Source organism: Aotus nancymaae, unplaced genomic scaffold, assembly GCF_030222135.1.
Source record: "Aotus nancymaae isolate 86718 unplaced genomic scaffold, 86718_ANA_hifiasm-v0.15.2.pri h1tg000011l, whole genome shotgun sequence".
Taxonomy (NCBI): Eukaryota; Metazoa; Chordata; class Mammalia; order Primates; family Aotidae; genus Aotus; species Aotus nancymaae.
Window position 1 is genome coordinate 7,134,754 of NW_026988422.1, and position 19,455 is coordinate 7,154,208.

The 19,455-nt window shown below is 33.5% G+C and overlaps 1 protein-coding gene across 4 annotated transcripts in view; it reads right to left on the reverse strand.

Annotated features, from left to right (window-relative positions):
• CBLB (Cbl proto-oncogene B) overlaps nt 1-19,455 on the reverse strand; it is a 203,844-nt gene that overhangs the window by 69,659 nt on the left and 114,730 nt on the right. For all 4 annotated transcript variants that reach the window (XM_064374576.1, XM_012476652.3, XM_012476647.2 and 1 more), the window contains exons 7-9: nt 16,067-16,204; nt 9,795-9,882; nt 6,967-7,098 (exon numbers count right to left, since the gene is read on the reverse strand). In XM_064374576.1, coding sequence (XP_064230646.1) covers nt 6,967-7,098; nt 9,795-9,882; nt 16,067-16,204 — 358 coding nt within the window. The remainder of the gene's footprint in view (nt 1-6,966; nt 7,099-9,794; nt 9,883-16,066; nt 16,205-19,455) is intronic.

Sequence of the window (19,455 nt, forward strand, 5' to 3'; positions counted from 1 at the left end):
CTCACTGTGTCCATGTGTTCTCACTGTTTGACTCCCACTGATGAGTGAGAACATGCAGTGTTTGGTTTTTTGTTTCTGTGTCAGTTTGCTGAGAATGATGGTTTCCAGCTTCATCCATGTTCCTGCAAAGAACATGAACTCATCCTTTCTTATGGTTGCACAGTATTCCATGGTGTATATGTGCCACATTTTCTTTATCCAAGTCTATCACTGATGGGCATCTGGGTTGGTTCCAATCAAGTCTTTGCTATCGTGAAGAGTGCTGCAATAAACATACGTGTGCATCTTTAAAGTATAATGATTTATAGTCCTTTGGGCATATACCCAGTAATGGGATTGCTGGGTCAAACGGAATTTCTATTTCTAGATTCTTGAGAAATCGCCACACTGTCTTCCACAATGGTTGAACTAACTTATGCTCTCATCAACAGTGTAAATGCATTCGTATTTCTCCACATCCTCTCCAGCATCTATTGTTACCTGACTTCTTAATGATTGCCATTCTAACTTGCATGAGAGTGTATCTCACGGTGGTTTTGATTTCCATTTCTCTAATGATTAGTGATTATGAGCTTTTTTTCATGTTTGTTGGCCGCATAAATGTCTTCTTTTGAGAAGTGTCTGTTCATATCTTTCACCCATTTTTTGATGGGGTTGTTTCTTGTAAATTTGTTTAAGTTCCTTGTAGATTCTGGGTATTAGCCCTTTGTCAAGTGGACAGATCACAAAAATTTACTCCCATTCTGTAGGCTGCCTGTTCACTCTGATGATAGTTTCTTTTGCTGTGCAGAAGCTCTTTGGTTTAATTAGATCACATTTGTCAATTCTGGCTTTTGTTGCCATTGCTTTTGGTGTTTTAGTCATGAAGTCTTTGCTCATGCCTATGTCCTAAATGGTATTGCCCAGGTTTTCTTCTAGGGTTTTTATGGTTTTAGGTCTTATGCTTAAGTCTTAATCCATCTTGAGTTAATTTTTGTATAAGCCGTAAGGAAGGGGTCCAGTTTCAGTTTTCTGCTGTGGCTAGCCAGTTTTCACACACCATTTATTAAACAGGGAATCATTTCCCCATTGCATGTTTTTGTCAGGTTTTTCCAAGACCAGATGGTTGTAGATGTATGGTGTTATTTCAGAGGTTTCTGTTCTCGTCCATTGGTCTATACATCTGTTTTGTTACCAGCACCATGCTGTTTTGGTTATTGTAGCCTTATAGTATAGTTTGAAGTTAGATAGTGTGATGCCTCCAGCTTTGTTCTTTTTGCTTAGGATTGTCTTCACTATATGGGCTCTTTTTTTGGTTCCATATGAAATTTAAAGTGGTTTTTTTTTCTAAGTCTGTGAAGAAAGTCAACAGTAGTTTGATGGGGATATAATTGAATCTATAAATTACTTTGGGTAGTATGGCCATTTTCACGATATTGATTCTTCCTATCCATGAGCATGGAATGTTTTTCCATTTGTTTGTGTCCTCTCTGTTTGCAGATGACATGACTGTATATTTAAAATACCCCATCATCTCAGCCCAAAATTTCCTTAAGCTGATAAGCAACTTCGGCAAAGTCTTAGGATACAAAACCAATGTGCAAAAATCACAAGCATTCCTATACACCAATAATAGAGAGCCAAATCATGAGTGAACTCCCATTTACAACTGCTACAAAGAGAATAAATACCTAGAAATACAACTTACAAGGGATGTGAAGGACCTCTACAAGGAGAGCTACAAATCAAAAGCCATTTTCTAGACTCCTGAAATAAGCACAGAATGAAAACAATTCCTTAACTTTTAATCTTAGGATAATGCTGCAGATTCACTGCTGCATAATATACTACCTCACAAAGGAAGATGTGCAGAAGTTCAGGCTTGAGAAGATAAACATTTTGTTAATATCCCATTAACATGTGGACATGGAAGACAACTCCCCAAGTTTTATTACCAAGGGCAGCACAGAAATGTTGCACATAGAGTAATATTACTTCAAAAAATGTCTCTAGAAAGGTGATTATTCAGTTTATTTAGTATTCTGTGCAAACTCTACTTGCTTATTCAATTTATTAAATAACACAGATGTTTCAGAAAGGGTAAAAAGCATCTGACACCTCTTCAGAGGCATGACTAATGGACCATTATGACAGCAATTAAAGAGTAACCACTTGCAGCCTGTAACAACTAACTGACACAGCTACTATGCATTTCTTAAGTTTTCTGTTAACTACATAAAATTTAAGTCTCTAATGAATTTCAATTAAACCAAAGTAGGGCATCAGATAGAAAGAAAAGTTGGTGAACAATGATTTGCTAAAAATGCACACTGCTGAGCATAGTATGATTTATGGTCAGGGTTTAATATTTCCTATTGGATTCTAACTGATTTATCATAGCTTCTTGGCAGACATGCAGCCTTTAAAATCATTTTCATATCAGCATGCCCAACCAAAGCAGTAGAAAGTAACAAAAAATGTCTAGTAGCCATAATTAAATTTGAAGGATAACAGGATACTTACTTTGAGTAATTATTAATACCATGCTCCTCAATAGGACTTTCAGATTTAATTTTAACTTCTTGAGGCTATGGATTGTGTCTCAGAGTTCTTAGTTCAGAGAATAGTACATAATGTGGGATATTGTAGCTGCTCAAAGAATGTTTCCTAAATAAATAAATGAAAATGACAGTGGGAAACCATCTAGGTTTGCTTCTACCAAACCAGTAAGGGGAAGAAGCAAAATAACAAATTCTCCTTGTGCACAGTTAAGCTTGGCAAATTTAATCATATAAAACAAAAACCATGTCTTTAAAGTAGAATTGTCTTTAAAACAATGTCTTTAAACCATTTTTGAATGAGGAAAAAATTGAAAAAGAGAGACATAAGTTATTTTAACCTAAGTCCAGACACCTAATACCTTTGAAACATTTCTCTTTATGTATCTAGAAGTTTAGATACAATTTCTGGCAATATTTTGTGGAACTATGAAGTGTGCTATAATTTTGTCTTCTCACTGACATATTTACAATCAGTTAGATTAAGCGAGCAGCTAGATGAGATTATAGATACGAGATCTTCAGCATATCTAATGTTTTACAACTCTGCTTTAACTACATTAACTTTATAAGACTTTTATTTTTATTAAATACCAGAGGCATTTTGCAATAAAATGTTTAAATGATCAACAAACATTGCTGTTCATGCAATAATACAAAAGCTGCCAAAACAGATATGTTAGCTGGCAGGAGACACCACTATGTGAAGATTATAACTCAATGTAAAAATATTTAGATTATCCAAAAGTAGAAATGTTCAAAAGTTGAAACTTCCTTTGACCAGTAAGATCCCACTGAGATACAGAGACTGTGAAATATCAATTTAGATTTATTGACCTAAGAAAAATTTTCTTTAGGGGTAGAGAAAACGTAAACCAGGGAATCACTGTGTATGCTTTTTTGGTACAGAAGAGCGATAAAAACACAGTCTTACTGCTTCCGGGTTAGTGCCGGCAGTACTGCAGACAATAAAAGTAAAATGACATGGTTCAAAAACCATTTTACATTTTTATGTAAAAATGTAAAAAGTTAAGGAAATTACACAATAGATGGAACTAAATCTTAGAATTTCTAGGATTCGTTCTCAGATACTGAATATGATAAAAGATCTTTGAAAAGATCATAAATACTTCTCAGAAAATTATTGTAAGAGCTTTTCACAATCAATCTGCAATACTGTCTTTTTATTTAATGTACTTTTAGACTTCTTTTTCCTTTACATTACCTAGCATGTAATCTATAAGTATTTACTGAGTAATGACCAATGTGCAGATAACGTGCAGAGAGAGATTCTAAAATAGGCAAAGTAATCTAGATTCTAGAAAGGAAATACATAAATATGGAAATATTTACATTATGAATATAATGAGGTAAGAGCTTACAGAGACATATGCAAAATGTATCAAGAGAATACTTATTAAATGATGAGCTGCTTTGTTTCAGGAGAATCCAAAGATAATACTGAAACTAAAGATTTGCATATTTTTCATTAATTTAGGTGCAAAACTATAATCATATTAATAACATTACTCTCTAGTAACATAAATGTAATTTATTATTTCAACCTTATGAATAGTTTGGAATTCATCATTTTTTGTTAATACCTAGTAAACTACTTTGTTACTGCTCTCTCATATAACTTTTAAAATTTTAGCTAAACACAGTTTTCAGAGTTTGACATTTATGTACTTCCTCAATTTCTAAAAGTAAAACTGAGAAGTAGTTCAGAGTGAAAAAGAGAAATAGTAAATGTTAAGAATTTATCAACAGTACTGGACATACCTTCATATAAGGTCATTGGGTCAATATTAAAGAATCTTGAAATAATTCAAGGAATTGATAAACAACAAGCAAGAAGAACTACACCAATGTGGAGAATGCACTGTAACCCACAGAAGCGTTGTGGTGATGTAAAGGGCACAGCATTAGTAACACAGAATGACAACAACTGGGAAATATTCCCATGCCTTTTGCACATAATGAACCTATTGCAAATAGTTCACAAACTTAACAAATAAATACAGTAAGTCCTCAATTAATACCTTTAATCAGATCTTGGAAATTGAGACTTTAAGTGCAACAACTTACTGTATAATGAAATCCATTTTACCATAGGCTGAACAATAGAAACAAGAGTTAAGGTTCCTATGCATACAGTATTTCACTTTGCTCAAAGTTGCAGTTTCCAAGAATCTATTGACAATGTTAAGTTAGGACTTACTGAAAGCAGTATTGATTTACTAAGAATAAATAAACTTTCTTTCAAGAAGTATACAGAAAGTAAAATAAAATATCTGTTGCTTTATATTCAGCCATATTTTTCTACTCACACTAGGCTGCAAGGTAAACAAGTATTTTTTAAAGTTTTATTTATTGTTTTATAGAGAAAGGGTCTCCCTATGTTGTCCAGGCTCGTCTTGAACTCCTGGGCTCAACGGATCTTCCCACCTCGGCCTCCCAAAGTACTGGAATTTTGAGGTGTGAGCCATCATGCCCAGCCAGTAAACAACTGAAGCTTTAAACAGTATATTTTACTAAACAAATGTTTCTGTCAAACTAACAGCAGCTTCTGACTTTAAACCAACTTAACCTCCAAATACTAAGCATAATATTGAGTCAAAGAGGTTAAGTCCTGCAACATGTATGCATGTGTGTGCTCTAAGACTGCAGTCTCAAGAAAAATGGCTAAAATACACAAGCCCTGCATGGAGGCAGAGTGTTAGGAATTTGTATCAGCCTATTATTCTGATTTTCTTCATGGAGAAATGCAAGGCTTTTAGTTTCTTTCCACATATAAAAAAAATACTACCACACTGAAGGCAAAGAGGGGTGACGAACACAATTTGTTTTCATTGTTAGTTTAATATGTATCATAAAACACAGAATGATTATCAGGTACACCAGTCCTATGTAGTCCAATTAGAGACGATCTATCACTGAATCAATATCTCTATAATATTTCCTACTGACATATTTGAAATACATTTGCCAACAATTCTACCAACATGTCTACATGTATTGAATGTAGTTTTTAAAAGGCACTGCTAAGTTTGCAGAACTATTACTGTTAACATAATTCAAATAGAAATCAAGTATCTATGTTGAGAATGATCTCCTCCAACATCAGGAAGGGACAAAAGGAAATAAGGGAGAGGATATAAAGAAAAACCTTAAATAAAATATAAACCAAATGCATATCGAAAGAGAGAAGTATAGGGATTTTGAACAATGTTGCTGAGGTAGCGAAGAACTCTGGGCATTCAGAAAGGATTTTGAAAATATAAATCACTGTAATTCACTTCCTAATTCTTCCTCTGTTCCTCATCTATTAAAAAAAATTCACAAAAGAAGAAGCAGGCCCTTTCATGACTCTGAAAATGGGAAAATCATTATATTTTATTACCAAGCAAGGAGCTCGGCAGGTATCACTGCCGCTCTGAGTCTGTCAGCCCCATTCCATTAACCTCAATGCCCATCCTTCCTCAAGTAATGCATAGATGCAGGGCTGGACAAAGAAAATCAAGGACTGAGATGGCTCAGAAATACGGTAGGGATGTCACCTATATGCTTCACTGTGAATTTTTCTAAAAGGCTAGAAAACTTAATTATTTGCATTCTAAACCCTATCAATATATACTTGTAGCTTCAATATAACTATGTCAAACAGCAGTTTCAAAATGCCTTGTCAAAATATTCCATGACTCCTCCAAATACTCAAAACTGGAAATCTGTTCAAAGATCCACTTTTAAATCCCCAATCTTCATTACAGATGAAGAAATATAAGAAAGTCATTGGGAAAACCAGTTATTCTCCACACCTTTCTATAAAACATCAAATCAATTTATATTTATTGAATACCTGCTACAGATGGGAAAGCAATTTGTCTGAGATTATGCTTCAGTAAATAGGAAACTTTAATGTCTGTTTCTGTGGGATCTATAAGTATTTGGGAGAGAGACTTCCTGTCTGATTCTCCAATTTCAGCACTACGGAGCCTATGTGAGACACGAACCATGCCTCCTCTGGAGAAAAGAGGTTTGCTTGAAAATATTAAAATAAGATTTATCTATTAAGGCTTACTTGGCTTCAGAAACTGACCTACTACAAACAGATTCTGACCTACAATAAATGGCATAAATATGTTTAGCTGGTATATCTGTAAGTGAACAACCTGAAATCAAATCCATGGTAGTATAAAAGTAGAACTACTGATGACTAATAAAATTAAGTTATACATTTAAAAGAAACAAAATATAAGATAATTAAAAATCAAATTATATAAAGCAACTCAAACGTACAAATTTTTTAAACAATCATTTCAAATAAAGCACTTATCAGCATTATTTCCTAAATTATTAAGAAGAAAACTGAAAGGAGAAATACTAATAGGATATATAAGAAAGACATTCATGATGCTAATGATTATACCTGCCATGCTGTAAGGCAAGAGGTGCACATCAAATGCCCACAAGGCTCAATCTTGACGTCTTTGTCATTCTCTGCACAAATCTTACAGAGCTGAAAAGTGGAGCCCATTTCACAATATAATTCATATTGTTCCTGGAATTTGGGGGGAAAAAAGTAATGTTAATGAACTGAATTGTTAGTATTAAATTTTCCCAAATAAAATGACACACAGTAAATATCTCACAATTGAACTTGTCAGAATTTTGTTACCATTTGAGACATGTTTTGAATTGATAATCACAATTTGGTCTACAAAATCCATTTTAAAAAGGTTTGAACTTCTATCATCTATCTTATATGTTTCTTAATGATTCAGATTATTTAATGTTCCTTTACTGTTCCTTTAGAAAGGGACTTGTTTCAAAGTCACAGTGACTCAAAAGACAAAATCTATGGTTTTAAAATAGGAATATGAAGTGACGTTATCTTTTTTATAAATGCCACATGCTCCTCTAATTTAACTGTCAAATTGAAAAAAAATATGATACTTGGATAAACATTAAATTTTATTGCTTCAATATCTTTATAAATCCCAGAATGGAAGAAAAGTAGCAAACATTTACCAAGTTCTTCCAGCATGCCAGGCACTGTGGTCCACACTTAACTGTTTCACATAATCTCCAAAGCATAAGAAGATATATTGAACTTAACAAAAGTTAAACCTGGGGCTTAATAAGTTTAAATTGTTTGCTTCAAATTCCAAATTAAGTCTCTGACTAAAAAGTGCACACTCTTTCCCTAACAATGTCAAGAAAACAAACCACTTCAGTAACCAGAAACCTTTTTATGAAAACTGCAATGTTCTTGATTAGGTTTTTAGCTTAAAGCATTTGACACAGTAAAATTTTCAAAATTCAAATACTGAAAAGATCTTTGTGACAAAGAAGATCCAAACAAATTGGTAAATTTTGGTACTTTTTTTCATGGTAAAGATCCATGAAAAAAAAATGTTAGGAATACTAAGAAAAGGAATAATGAAACCAAAATTTGGGTAAATAGAGTAACTTTTAGTTCAGTAAGTGACTACAATGTGCCTGGCACCGAATAGGATAAATAAATAACAATATTTAGTCCACAGCCTACTAAAATATATTATAATCCTGATGAGAAAAAATATGTATACATATACATACATGGATACATATGCATGTACATGCAGCTACACACGTATACACATCAACTATATCTACTATGCTGTGTGAATATACAAAAATTTGGGGGGGAACATAAGGAAGAAACAAGAAAGAATGCATAAGAATGGAAAAGAAATAAATCTAAAGTAATCCAAAGTAAGTTATAAATTGTTGATGTCCCTGAAATAATAGGTAAGTACTGATATTGGTTATAACTATCCAAAGGACAAATTTGCAATTATAAAAACACTACATTAAGCTAAAATCACAGATGCAGACTTCATCTGGAAATGTAACCTAAACAGTAAGAATATTTATGAGTAATTTAAATGAATGTTATTACTTCCAAAGATTTATTTTTTTTAATGGCTTTATAAAGAGAAACTGTCTTTCATGAGTACCCTTTCACACATATTAGAAAATACAGGATCACTATATAACTTTTAAAATGGCAATCATATATTAAATATAAAATGGTAGTTATTAAATTTATAAGTACAGCATGTACATATAAATGTCAGTGTGTGTCTCACATCATCATGTAAAGACCACAGGAACTGAAACCTGGAGAATTATAAGGTAAATCATTATCTACTGTCTTTAAAAAAAAACTATAATTCTTCTTGTTTGTTTTTTCCCTTAGATTTTTATTATTTATTACACAAGGCATGAACATATCTCAAATATAAAATATTTTAAAACCAGATTGTAAATAAAATAATTCAAGTTCTCCCTCCATCCTCTCCCTGATTGTGCAATCCCTTTCACCTCCTCAGTCAAATCCTCTTACCAGTTTGGTGTTTTTTTGATCTTTTAAACAGTAAACTCATATGTTCATATACAGCAATGATTATTTATTTACAGAAGTTGAACGTACAAAATTTAACTTTGCCAAATGAAATGTTATCTATTTCTACTTTTTATAAATGAAATTATTTTATGGTACAAGATGCAGAAGTTCCCATGTGAGTATGTAGAGCTACCTCCCTCCTGCTGACGACTTCACACAATACAGTGTGAGTAGACTATTCTATTCTATTTAATCTATTATTAAACTTCTCAGTATTTTGTAATTTTTCACTTTTTCAAAAATATTACAGTGAATACCTGTTGTACAGATTTTTGTGTACATGTGTAAGTGACCTATTACATAACAGATACTAACGTGAAGAGATATTTTCACTTAGATTTTTATAATTACTGAATATCACTCTCAAGAAAGGTTTTAACAACTTACATTCCCATCCAAATCTGAGGTTACCAACAATGGATTTAGAAAAACACTATTGTTATTGTCAACAGGCTTCAATTACCCATTTGACTCTAAAAGCTAAAGCATATAATTATTCTAATCTTTTCTTGGTAGTTTTCTAAACTATGACTCTCTCCTTATACCAACCTACCTACTTATGGATTTATTTTATTCCCCCATATAAATGCCAATACTATATGGCAAGCAAGAATTTTAATAGCATAAATTTGTATCAAAAAATATAAGAAAGTGATATAATTTCTCTTTAACACTCTTAGAATTCCTTAAGTATCTTTTATATTAAATACCTGTGCCTGATTTTAACTACAGTATAAATAGTCTCATTTATTTCAAAGGCATTATATATACTTATTTAATTATACTTTTCCAGAAATTATCCTTACCTGTGTAACTTTTATATGATCATGAGGTGTAGGTTCACATAATCCAGTTAAATCAGGATTATAACTCCTCCCATCAGGATAAAGATAACTGAATTTAAACAGAAACTTTATTATCTTAAACATACAAGTTTCAGTTGCATGTGAGGATACTTAATCAAATGTTTCTATATTCAAACATATATTTGGATGTTTCCTTTTTATGTAACATATCAGTAACATATTATGTTACTATTTCCATAATATGTTGTTTTTAGGACACTTAAGATGTAGAAATTATTTTCATATAAGAAATAAATAATGAATATGGCCTATGCCACTAAGCAACCATATTCAATAAAATATCTAGTCTCTTATATAAGTTAAGAATTTATTTTACTGGTCAATCATGTTCTGTTCCAAAACACTTTTCATATAAACCTATTTGCAACTATTACATCTTTCATCTGAAGCACCGGTAATGTTAACAATATCATTCTACACCATGCTTAATATCATATGGAAAGAAAAATATAATTAAAGGCCACAGTTTTTTGGTAAGCTATCAAACACTTCTGTGGTGTTCCTGTTTCTATAGTTTCCATATCTCTTCTCTCATCTTCCACTTACCCTAACACAAACACAGGTGCAGATATGTAAACACACAGACACACATGCACATACACATTTTAAAAAATTAGATAATATTACATTTCCATGTTCCATTGACTTAACACTACAAACACAAAATGGTCTATAGATACAAGGTTCTATTATCAGGGAAAACTGAAATCTGAACTAAAAGTTGTAGTAATAATGCCTTCTTGCATTATTACTATAGAAGTTTCCCTTGTTACTCAAAACTTCATGAAAAATAAAATTTGCTGTGTTGGAAAATACCTATTTTTGATTTTAAAAAGTGGTAATGTACTAGGTATCAACAGAACGTATCTCAAAATAATAAAAGCTATTTATGAAAAACCGACAGCCAATATCATACTGAATGGGCAAAAACTGGAAGCATTCCCTTTGAAATCTGGCACTAGACAAGGATGCCCTCTCTCACCACTCCTATTCAATATAGTACTGGAAGTTCTAGCCAGAGCAATCAGGCAAGACAAAGAAATAAAGGGTATTCAATTAGGAAAGGAGGAAGTCAAATTGTCTCTATTTGCAGACGACATGATTGTATATCTAGAAGACCCCATCATCTCAGCCCAAAATCTCCTGAAACTGATAAGCAACTTCAGCAAAGTCTCAGGATACAAAATCAATGTGCAAAAATCACAAGCATTCCTATACACCAATAACAGACTTAAAGAGAACCAAATCAAAAACAAACTGCCATTCACAATTGCTACAAAGAGAATAAAATACCTAGGAATACAACTAACAAGGAACATAAAGGACCTCTTCAAGGAGAACTACAAACCACTGCTCAACGAAATAAGAGGACACAAACAGATGGAGAAACATTCCATGTTCATGGTTAGGAAGAATCAATATCGTGAAAATGGCCATACTGCCCAAAGTAATTTACAGATTCAACGCTATCCCCATCAAGCTACCAATGACCTTCTTCACAGAACTGGAAAAAACTACCTTAAACTTCATATGGAACCAAAAGAGAGCCCGCATAGCCAAGTCAATTCTAAGCAAAAAGAACAAAGCGGGAGGCATCACACTACCGGACATCAAACTATACTACAAGGCTACAGTAATCAAAACAGCATGGTACTGGTACCAAAACAGAGATATAGACCAATGGAACAGAACAGAGGCGTCGGAGGTGACACAACATATCTACAACCACCCGATCTTTGACAAACCTGCTAAAAACAAGCAATGGGGAAAGGATTCCCTGTTCAATAAGTGGTGTTGGGAAAACTGGCTAGCCATATGCAGAAAGCAGAAACTTGACCCCTTCCTGACACCTTACACTCAAATTGACTCCAGATGGATTAAAGACTTAAACATAAGACCCAACACCATAAAAACACCAGAAGGAAACCTAGGGAAAACCATTCAGGACATAGGCGTAGTCAAGGACTTTATGACCAAAACACCAAAAGCATTGGCAACAAAAGCCAAAATAGACAAATGGGACCTAATCAAACTCCACAGCTTCTGCACGGCAAAAGAAATAGTCAATAGAGTGAATCGGCAACCAACAGAATGGGAAAAAATTTTTGCAGCCTACCCGTCTGACAAAGGGCTGATATCCAGAATTTACAACGAGCTAAAACAGATTTACAAGAAAAAAACAAACAAGCCCATTCAAAAGTGGGCAAAGGATATGAACAGATACTTTACAAAAGAAGACATACATGAGGCCAACAAGCATATGAAAAAATGCTCATCATCACTGGTCATTAGAGAAATGCAAATCAAAACTACATTGATACCATCTCACGCCAGTTAGAATGGCGATCATTAAAAAATCTGGAGACAACAGATGCTGGAGAGGATGTGGAGAAATAGGAACACTTTTACACTGTTGGTGGGAGTGTAAATTAGTTCAACCATTGTGGAAGACAGTGTGGCGATTCCTCAAGGATCTAGAAATAGAAATTCCATTTGACCCAGCAATCCCAATTACTGGGCATATATCCAAAGGATTATAAATCGTTCTACTATAAGGACACATGCACACGAATGTTCATTGCAGCACAGTTTACAATAGCAAAGACCTGGAACCAACCCAAATGCCCATCGATGATAGACTGGACAGGAAAAATGTGGCACATATACACCATGGAATATTATGCAGCCATCAAAAACGATGAGTTTGCGTCCTTTGTAGGGACATGGATGAACCTGGAAACCATCATTCTCAGCAAACTGACACGAACACAAAATCAAACACCACATGTTCTCACTCATAGGCGGGTGTTGAACAATGAGAACACATGGACACAGGGAGGGGAGCACTATACACTGGGGTCTGTTGGTGGGGAATGGGGGAAAAGCGGGGGGGTGGGGAGTTGGGGAGGGATAGCATGGGGAGAAATGCCAGATATAGGTGAAGGGGAGGAAAGCAGCAAATCACACTGCCACGTATGCACCTATGCAACAACCTTGCATGTTTTTCACATGTACCCCAAAACCTAAAATGCAATAAAAAAAAAAGAAAAAGAAAAAAGGCAGCAATTTTGTAAAACAATAAACAGTAAGATGGAAGAAATCAAAACAAGGTTTTCAGTCATTAAACTAAAAAAAAAAAAAAGTGGTAATGTCACTGCTGTGTTTCATCAGTTTATTAAATTATGGTTATTTCTGTTTAATATCTTTCTATACTAGATTTCTTAAATAAACCAATAAGAATATAGTACTGGTCGGTCGTGATGGCTCTCGCCTGTAATCCCAGCACTTTGGGAGACCGAGGCGGACGAATCACTTGAGGTCAGGAGTTCGAAACCAGCCTGAACAACATGGTGAAACACCGTCTCTACTAAAAATCCAAAAATTAGCTGGGTGTGGTGGCATGTGCCTGTAATCCCAGCTACCAGGGAGGCTGAGGCAGGAGAATGGCTTGAACCTGGGAGGTGGAGGTTGCCATGAGCCTAAATCACGCCACTGTACTCCAGCCTGGGCGACACAGCAAGACTCCATCTCAAAAAAAAAAAAAAAAAGACTATAGTTCTACAATACGTATATTTTAAAGGGTAAAACTATAACAAAACTATTCTTTAAAGTAACAAACAGTGTTTATTCTTGAATGAGGAGTCTACAAACATGTGAAGTGTTAGAATTTACCCAGGAAAACCAGAAAAATGAACTTAAAGGACAAACAATTCTTACATATTAAGGGACAAATAAGTGAGATGATTTTTTTTTATGATTTAGCAAAATGACTTTACTACATCTGAATATGATACAAATTTAGAATGGCCTTATGGGTGTGTTACAAACTTCAACAAATATTAAATGAGGAGATAATTCAAAGAAGATAAGTAACTTTTTGGTATCCTAAAATTGGCTGTTTAAAAAAAATTATATAAAATTTATGTATCACATTTCAATAATATGAGGAAATTCAAGGAAGAAATCAGAGTGAAAGATTACAAAAATGATGATAAGGGTACCATAGGAAAGGTTAAAGGTTCTTTTTAACCTATCAGGAGCAATGATGATTTCTGTCCTTAGTATACCCAGGATATACTGCTGATGAGCCTTTTTCAATGGGGCTATGTTGACAATATTGGATTAGCTATTAATATAAGGAAATACAATGGACCTGGATGGTAGCTGGATGAGATGATAATCCTGTATTTTTACTAATCTTATGAGAAACCTTATCTAATTAATTTATAAATCCTATTTTATCCTAATATATCATTAATGTTCAAAATCGACTAGCTAAATCCCTCTGGAGATGTGTGTGTGCGTGTGTATGTGAAATTGTAAAGAGTTATTTTACTCAGGAGTTTAAAAGCTTTGGTTAATTGATTATAATACTAAAATTTGTTACTTTTTGAATGACTTTTGAAAAACAGACCGAAGGCGTAATTCAAACAAGCTATATGAAAATTTTTCTGTCTACAGATTTGCTCATTCACCCTCTACTTATAAATTCTAACTTTATATTTTCTTAAAAACAATCTGTAATCATGATCTAATCTATACACAAATCTATAAACAAATCAAAATCTATACACAAATCTTTGATGCATTAGAAGAAAGGTAAAAATAACCGAGACTAGCAAATTTATGAAAATTAGAAGGAAAAAGAAAGAGAAATACACATTTGGTACCATAACTTGCCATACAATTGTTATGTAACTAGTTTACTGAAAGGTTTTGTGCGTGTGTGTGTGTGTGTGTGCCTTTTTTCCCCCCCAGACAGGGTCTTACTCTGATGTCCAGGCTGGAGTGCAGTGGCACAATCACATCACTGTAGCCTCAACTTTCCCAGGCTCAGGTGATTATCCCACATTAGCCTCCATAGTAGCTGGGACTATGGTCACGAGCCACTATGCCCATCTAATTTTTTTGCATTTTTTGAAGAGATGGGGTTTTGCCATGTTGCCCAGACTAGTCTCGAACTTCTAGACTCAAGTAATCCTCCAGCCTTGGCCTCCCAAAATGCTGGGATTACATGTGTAAGCCACCACTTCCACCCAAAAGCTCATAGGCTTTTAAAAATGCCTACTTTTTCTTTGTATAAATCTCATGACTTTTTTTCTTTTCTTTTTTGCAATTGCTCTGAAAAAGGTAAAACTCAAATCATTTCTCTTTGTTAACTCTGGTGGACTTTCTCCTGCTAGGTTTCTATCACAATTCATTCTGCAGTGAGTTTGATCACAAGCATCTCTAAACTACCCAGCAAGACAGAGGGGAAGAAAAAGCAGCGTGACAAAGTGACAATGAGAATAAAACAGAAGGAGAGGACGAAGGGAATGGCATGATGAATAAAACAAATAAGAAGAACCAGACATATTTTCTATGAAGGGACCCAACAAATTGTCAAAACTTTGTGTGTGGAATGGGTGGGGGAGAATTCATTATTAATCTAAAAAACAAAGAAGTTATTTATTTTTAAATTTTAAAAAAGAATAGCTTGAGATAAACTAAATTTAGCTATTAACATATAGTCCTAGAATATGGAGTCATTATTCGTGTGTCACAGGCTGTGTCACAGGCCATGGTCACTCATATTTGGCTCAGAATAAATTTCTTCAAATATTTTAGAGATTGACTCTTTTTGCAGACAATAATCTGGCACCAAATGTGGGGCCCCAGAAAAAAACTCAGAACCCAGAAAGACTTGCCCAAAACTGGAGCTAAGTTATCAGCAGGGGCCCAATAAAGATCTACAGAGAGAAAAGAAAAGAAAGGGGTGGAGGGAGAAAGGGATAAGAAAGAGAAAAGAAAATCTGGCACTAACAATCAAAATAAAAAGGTGAAATTAAGTATTCTAAGGGTTATATGAGGAAACAGAAGTAAATTATTCTAGATAATTTATTCTAAATAATTTTCTCTTAATATACAAACAGTTTTACATCTATTTTAAAACTACCTTTAAGTTCCAACTTCTTATTGTATGAAAGATAAAAATTCACGTTGTAATCTGAAGTTGAAATGTATTTGCTATAACATAGTTAGCTACCTTAAAATGACTATTTAAAGAGATTAACAAAAAAACTAAGGAGCATCCATTATTATGGACTTTATTTTATCTTAAGCAGTCTTAAGATAAAAAGCATCCTCACTATCCATTCTTTCCATCACAAAGCAATTTTTATTTTTCAAATTTGTGAATCATAAGCACTCTAATTCCCAATTCTTATACTTACAATCCTTCCCTGCTGCCATCAATCAGGGCTTGAAATAAGGGCTTGTTATGAGGTATGGTCTGTAAGATATTGCCATCCCCGGTCACATAGCCAATGGCCCACTGTCCCAATCGAGTGCAACTTAACCGGAAAATGTAGCTGCAAAACATGAGAAAACTACATTTAATTACATTCAGAATATAAGTTAGTACTAAACAACTTGCTAGGTTTCTTTCAAGCAAAAGAATAAACAGAATAATTTAGAATGCCTGATACCTGAATACTCCTCATAGTCTATCTTTTAACTTGTTCTTAAAAACATTGTACTTCTCCATTTATCAATTTGAAGAGAAACACTGGTCATTTCTTTTTATTTAAATACTTCCAGATAGATATGAGAAAATAAACAAGATTGTAAACTCTCTAGGGATTTGTTACCATCATCATCAGGGTGCTGTGTATAAAAGTGCTGATGGCGTGGAACTGCTACAAAATAAATCATTGTTGGAATGGAAAAATAAAATAAGTCAGTCAAAATTTAAATTTAATTTGCTTACCTCAGACAAAAACTGAGCCAGTTTCTACTACAGAAGTTGACATATTCCTTTATAATTTAGACATTAAAATTAGTTATTAAATAACTTTTCAAAACTTTTAGGTATTCAAGCCATTCATTCCTAAAGCTCAAAAGTGCAAACTAGGTAAGTTCATGGCTGCTGTCTAAGCATTGTAACATACTAACTAACTAAATTTAGTATCTTATAATGGGAAGTTAAGATAATTCAAAAATATAAATCAAATCAAGTCCCTTGAAACTAGTCTCCAACAAAAGGAGACAGCAACTTGGCTTTAAATCCATTATTATCCTTTAGTTATTCATTTGTTACGCCTATACTTATTTCATATTAGATCATTTCTCTTCAGCCCTTGACACACACACACACACACACACACACACACAAATAGATCATTTCTTTTATTTAAGTGTACTGGATTCAGTCTATCATGATATTCTTCTGGATTTCACTACCAGATCAAAAATAAGCCAACTTAAACCTTTTGGCTATATCTTAACACTCTAGTTGCTGTATGTATGCGGCAGATATAAGTATTTTGTAATATATGTTAGTTATTGATGGATCAAGTATTATAAATGAAACTTTAAAGATAACATTTTAACATACATAATGGCTGCAGTCATTGGATCTAATTAACTTGTACGTTTAGTAGTGGAGTGTGATTTAATCTTTTGACAAACTAGGATTTAAAAAAAGAAAGAAGTGATTTTTAAATATTAAAAACTTTATAATGGTGATACAATCTTTGAAAATAACTTTTCAAAAAAGTCTAAAAACATAAATCCCTAGAGAGGCTGAAAATAGGATACAATCTGTCAATTACTAGCATTCTTAATCAAAATCTGATAAAATAATGCCACAGAGACTATGGCTGTGATGTTATGAGAAGTGCCAAAAATAATAGAAAGTCACTATAAAATTCAGAAGCACATTATTAAACTGTTACATAAAAAGATTAATATGATAAAATTCCTTCAAATTAAAAGTCAAAAGTTAAATAGAAATCTTAAAAATCTGTGTACTATGAATCTCAATAAAATTTATAGAGTATATTAACATAAAGAAAATAATTACAAATCTGCATTGTTAGTAATTTTAAATGTAATGCCAAATTTATTCTTATACCGAAAATCTAGTATATACTGAAATACATACTTGTGAAATTGCTCATGCTTTTAATTAATATCCTTTTCTGTTGCTCTAAACATTGTTTTAGGATGGTGTTTCTAAAATTCAGTATCACAGAGAAGGTTCAAGTAACTCATGTAGCTAAGAGATAAAAATACCAGCAATCTGGTAAGAATCAAGGGCTTTTTAGAACAATTTCTTCCTCTCATGCGTTTTTTTCCTATTCCATTTAATTTGCTGCTGACCCTTTGGCTAGTGACTACCCCTTCCCAAGCTCAAGTGAATTTTTGCCTTATTTTTTAGCACCCTGCTCTCTTAAACAGCATGCTTAATTTAATCAAATTTGGGCTGGGTGTGGTGGCTCATACCTGTAATACCAGCACTTTGAGAGGCTGGGCCAGGTGGATCATTTGAGGCCAGGAGTTCAAGACCAGTGTGGCCAACATGGTGAAATATCATCTCTACTAAAAATAGAAAAAAATTAGCCAGGCATGGTGGTGCATGCCTGTAGTTCCAGCTACTTGGGAGGCTAAGGCATCATTTGGCTAAGAATCATTTGAACCCAGGAGGTGGAGCTTGCAGTAAGCCAAGATAGTGCTACTGCACTCCTGCCTGGGAGAACACAGTGAGACATTATCTCAAAACACACACACACACACACACACACACACACACACACACACACACTTATCAGTATCTTTCATGTTGATGAGGTGGTTTAGGATTCAAGGCCACCCTTGTCACCTAAAAAGTCACCTAATGAATATTTCACTTAGATTCCCAAATATTATTACCTTCACCAGGTAACTCATAGTTTGTCAGATGAATCCCCAATAATAAAGCACAGCTTAAGGAGCCAAAATGTCCTTGAAGTAAATTCAATTGTTTTCTATACTATGAAGTCAAAGACATGAAATACTTTCCAAGATAAAAAAAAAAAAATGTCAAACACAGATATTTACCAAAGCAAATATTTGTTACAATTTTATTCATTAAGAATGTTTTCCTAAACACATCTACCCACATCACATTTTACACATTATAATTTGTTATATTCATTTTATCATTAGCTACCTAAATTATGATTTAGAAAAAATCATTACATGGCAAGTTACAAAGAAAAGAAATATTTTCTTTTGTCCCAGAGGACACTGTTCTAGTTTTTTAAGGTATGACTGATACACAAAAAAGCTGTATAAAATGTATACATTGTACGTATTTGAAGATAAGTTTACTGGTGGGTCTTATAAATATCCTTATCAGAGGGCACTGTTTTTACTAAGTGAACTTTTCCAAATAGTAGTGAGACCTGGCTTTTGTTCTCAACATTGTAATTCAGGTTCTCCATGAGGTTGAACAAGAAAACAAAACAAAAAACAAATGCCTCAGTTTCCTCATTATTTTTATGATTGGACAAGATAATTTATCAAATCACTTACATGTTAAATTTATATAATTGCATAATTCCAATCACAACACATTTTTCAAATCATACTGCAGGAGCAAGAAAGATACTTTATATAATGTCAATCAAGAGAGTAAAAACTGGAAATACCTGGTCATGCGAAATTTCTGAATAAACAAAATCATTCATCTAAACCACTGTCAACATGCCAGCTAACTGATCTGCTCTCATGGTCACTATGAGAATTAACTCTCCTTCATCTAAATAGAAGATTTCAGTGGAAGCCAAACTGTTTTTTA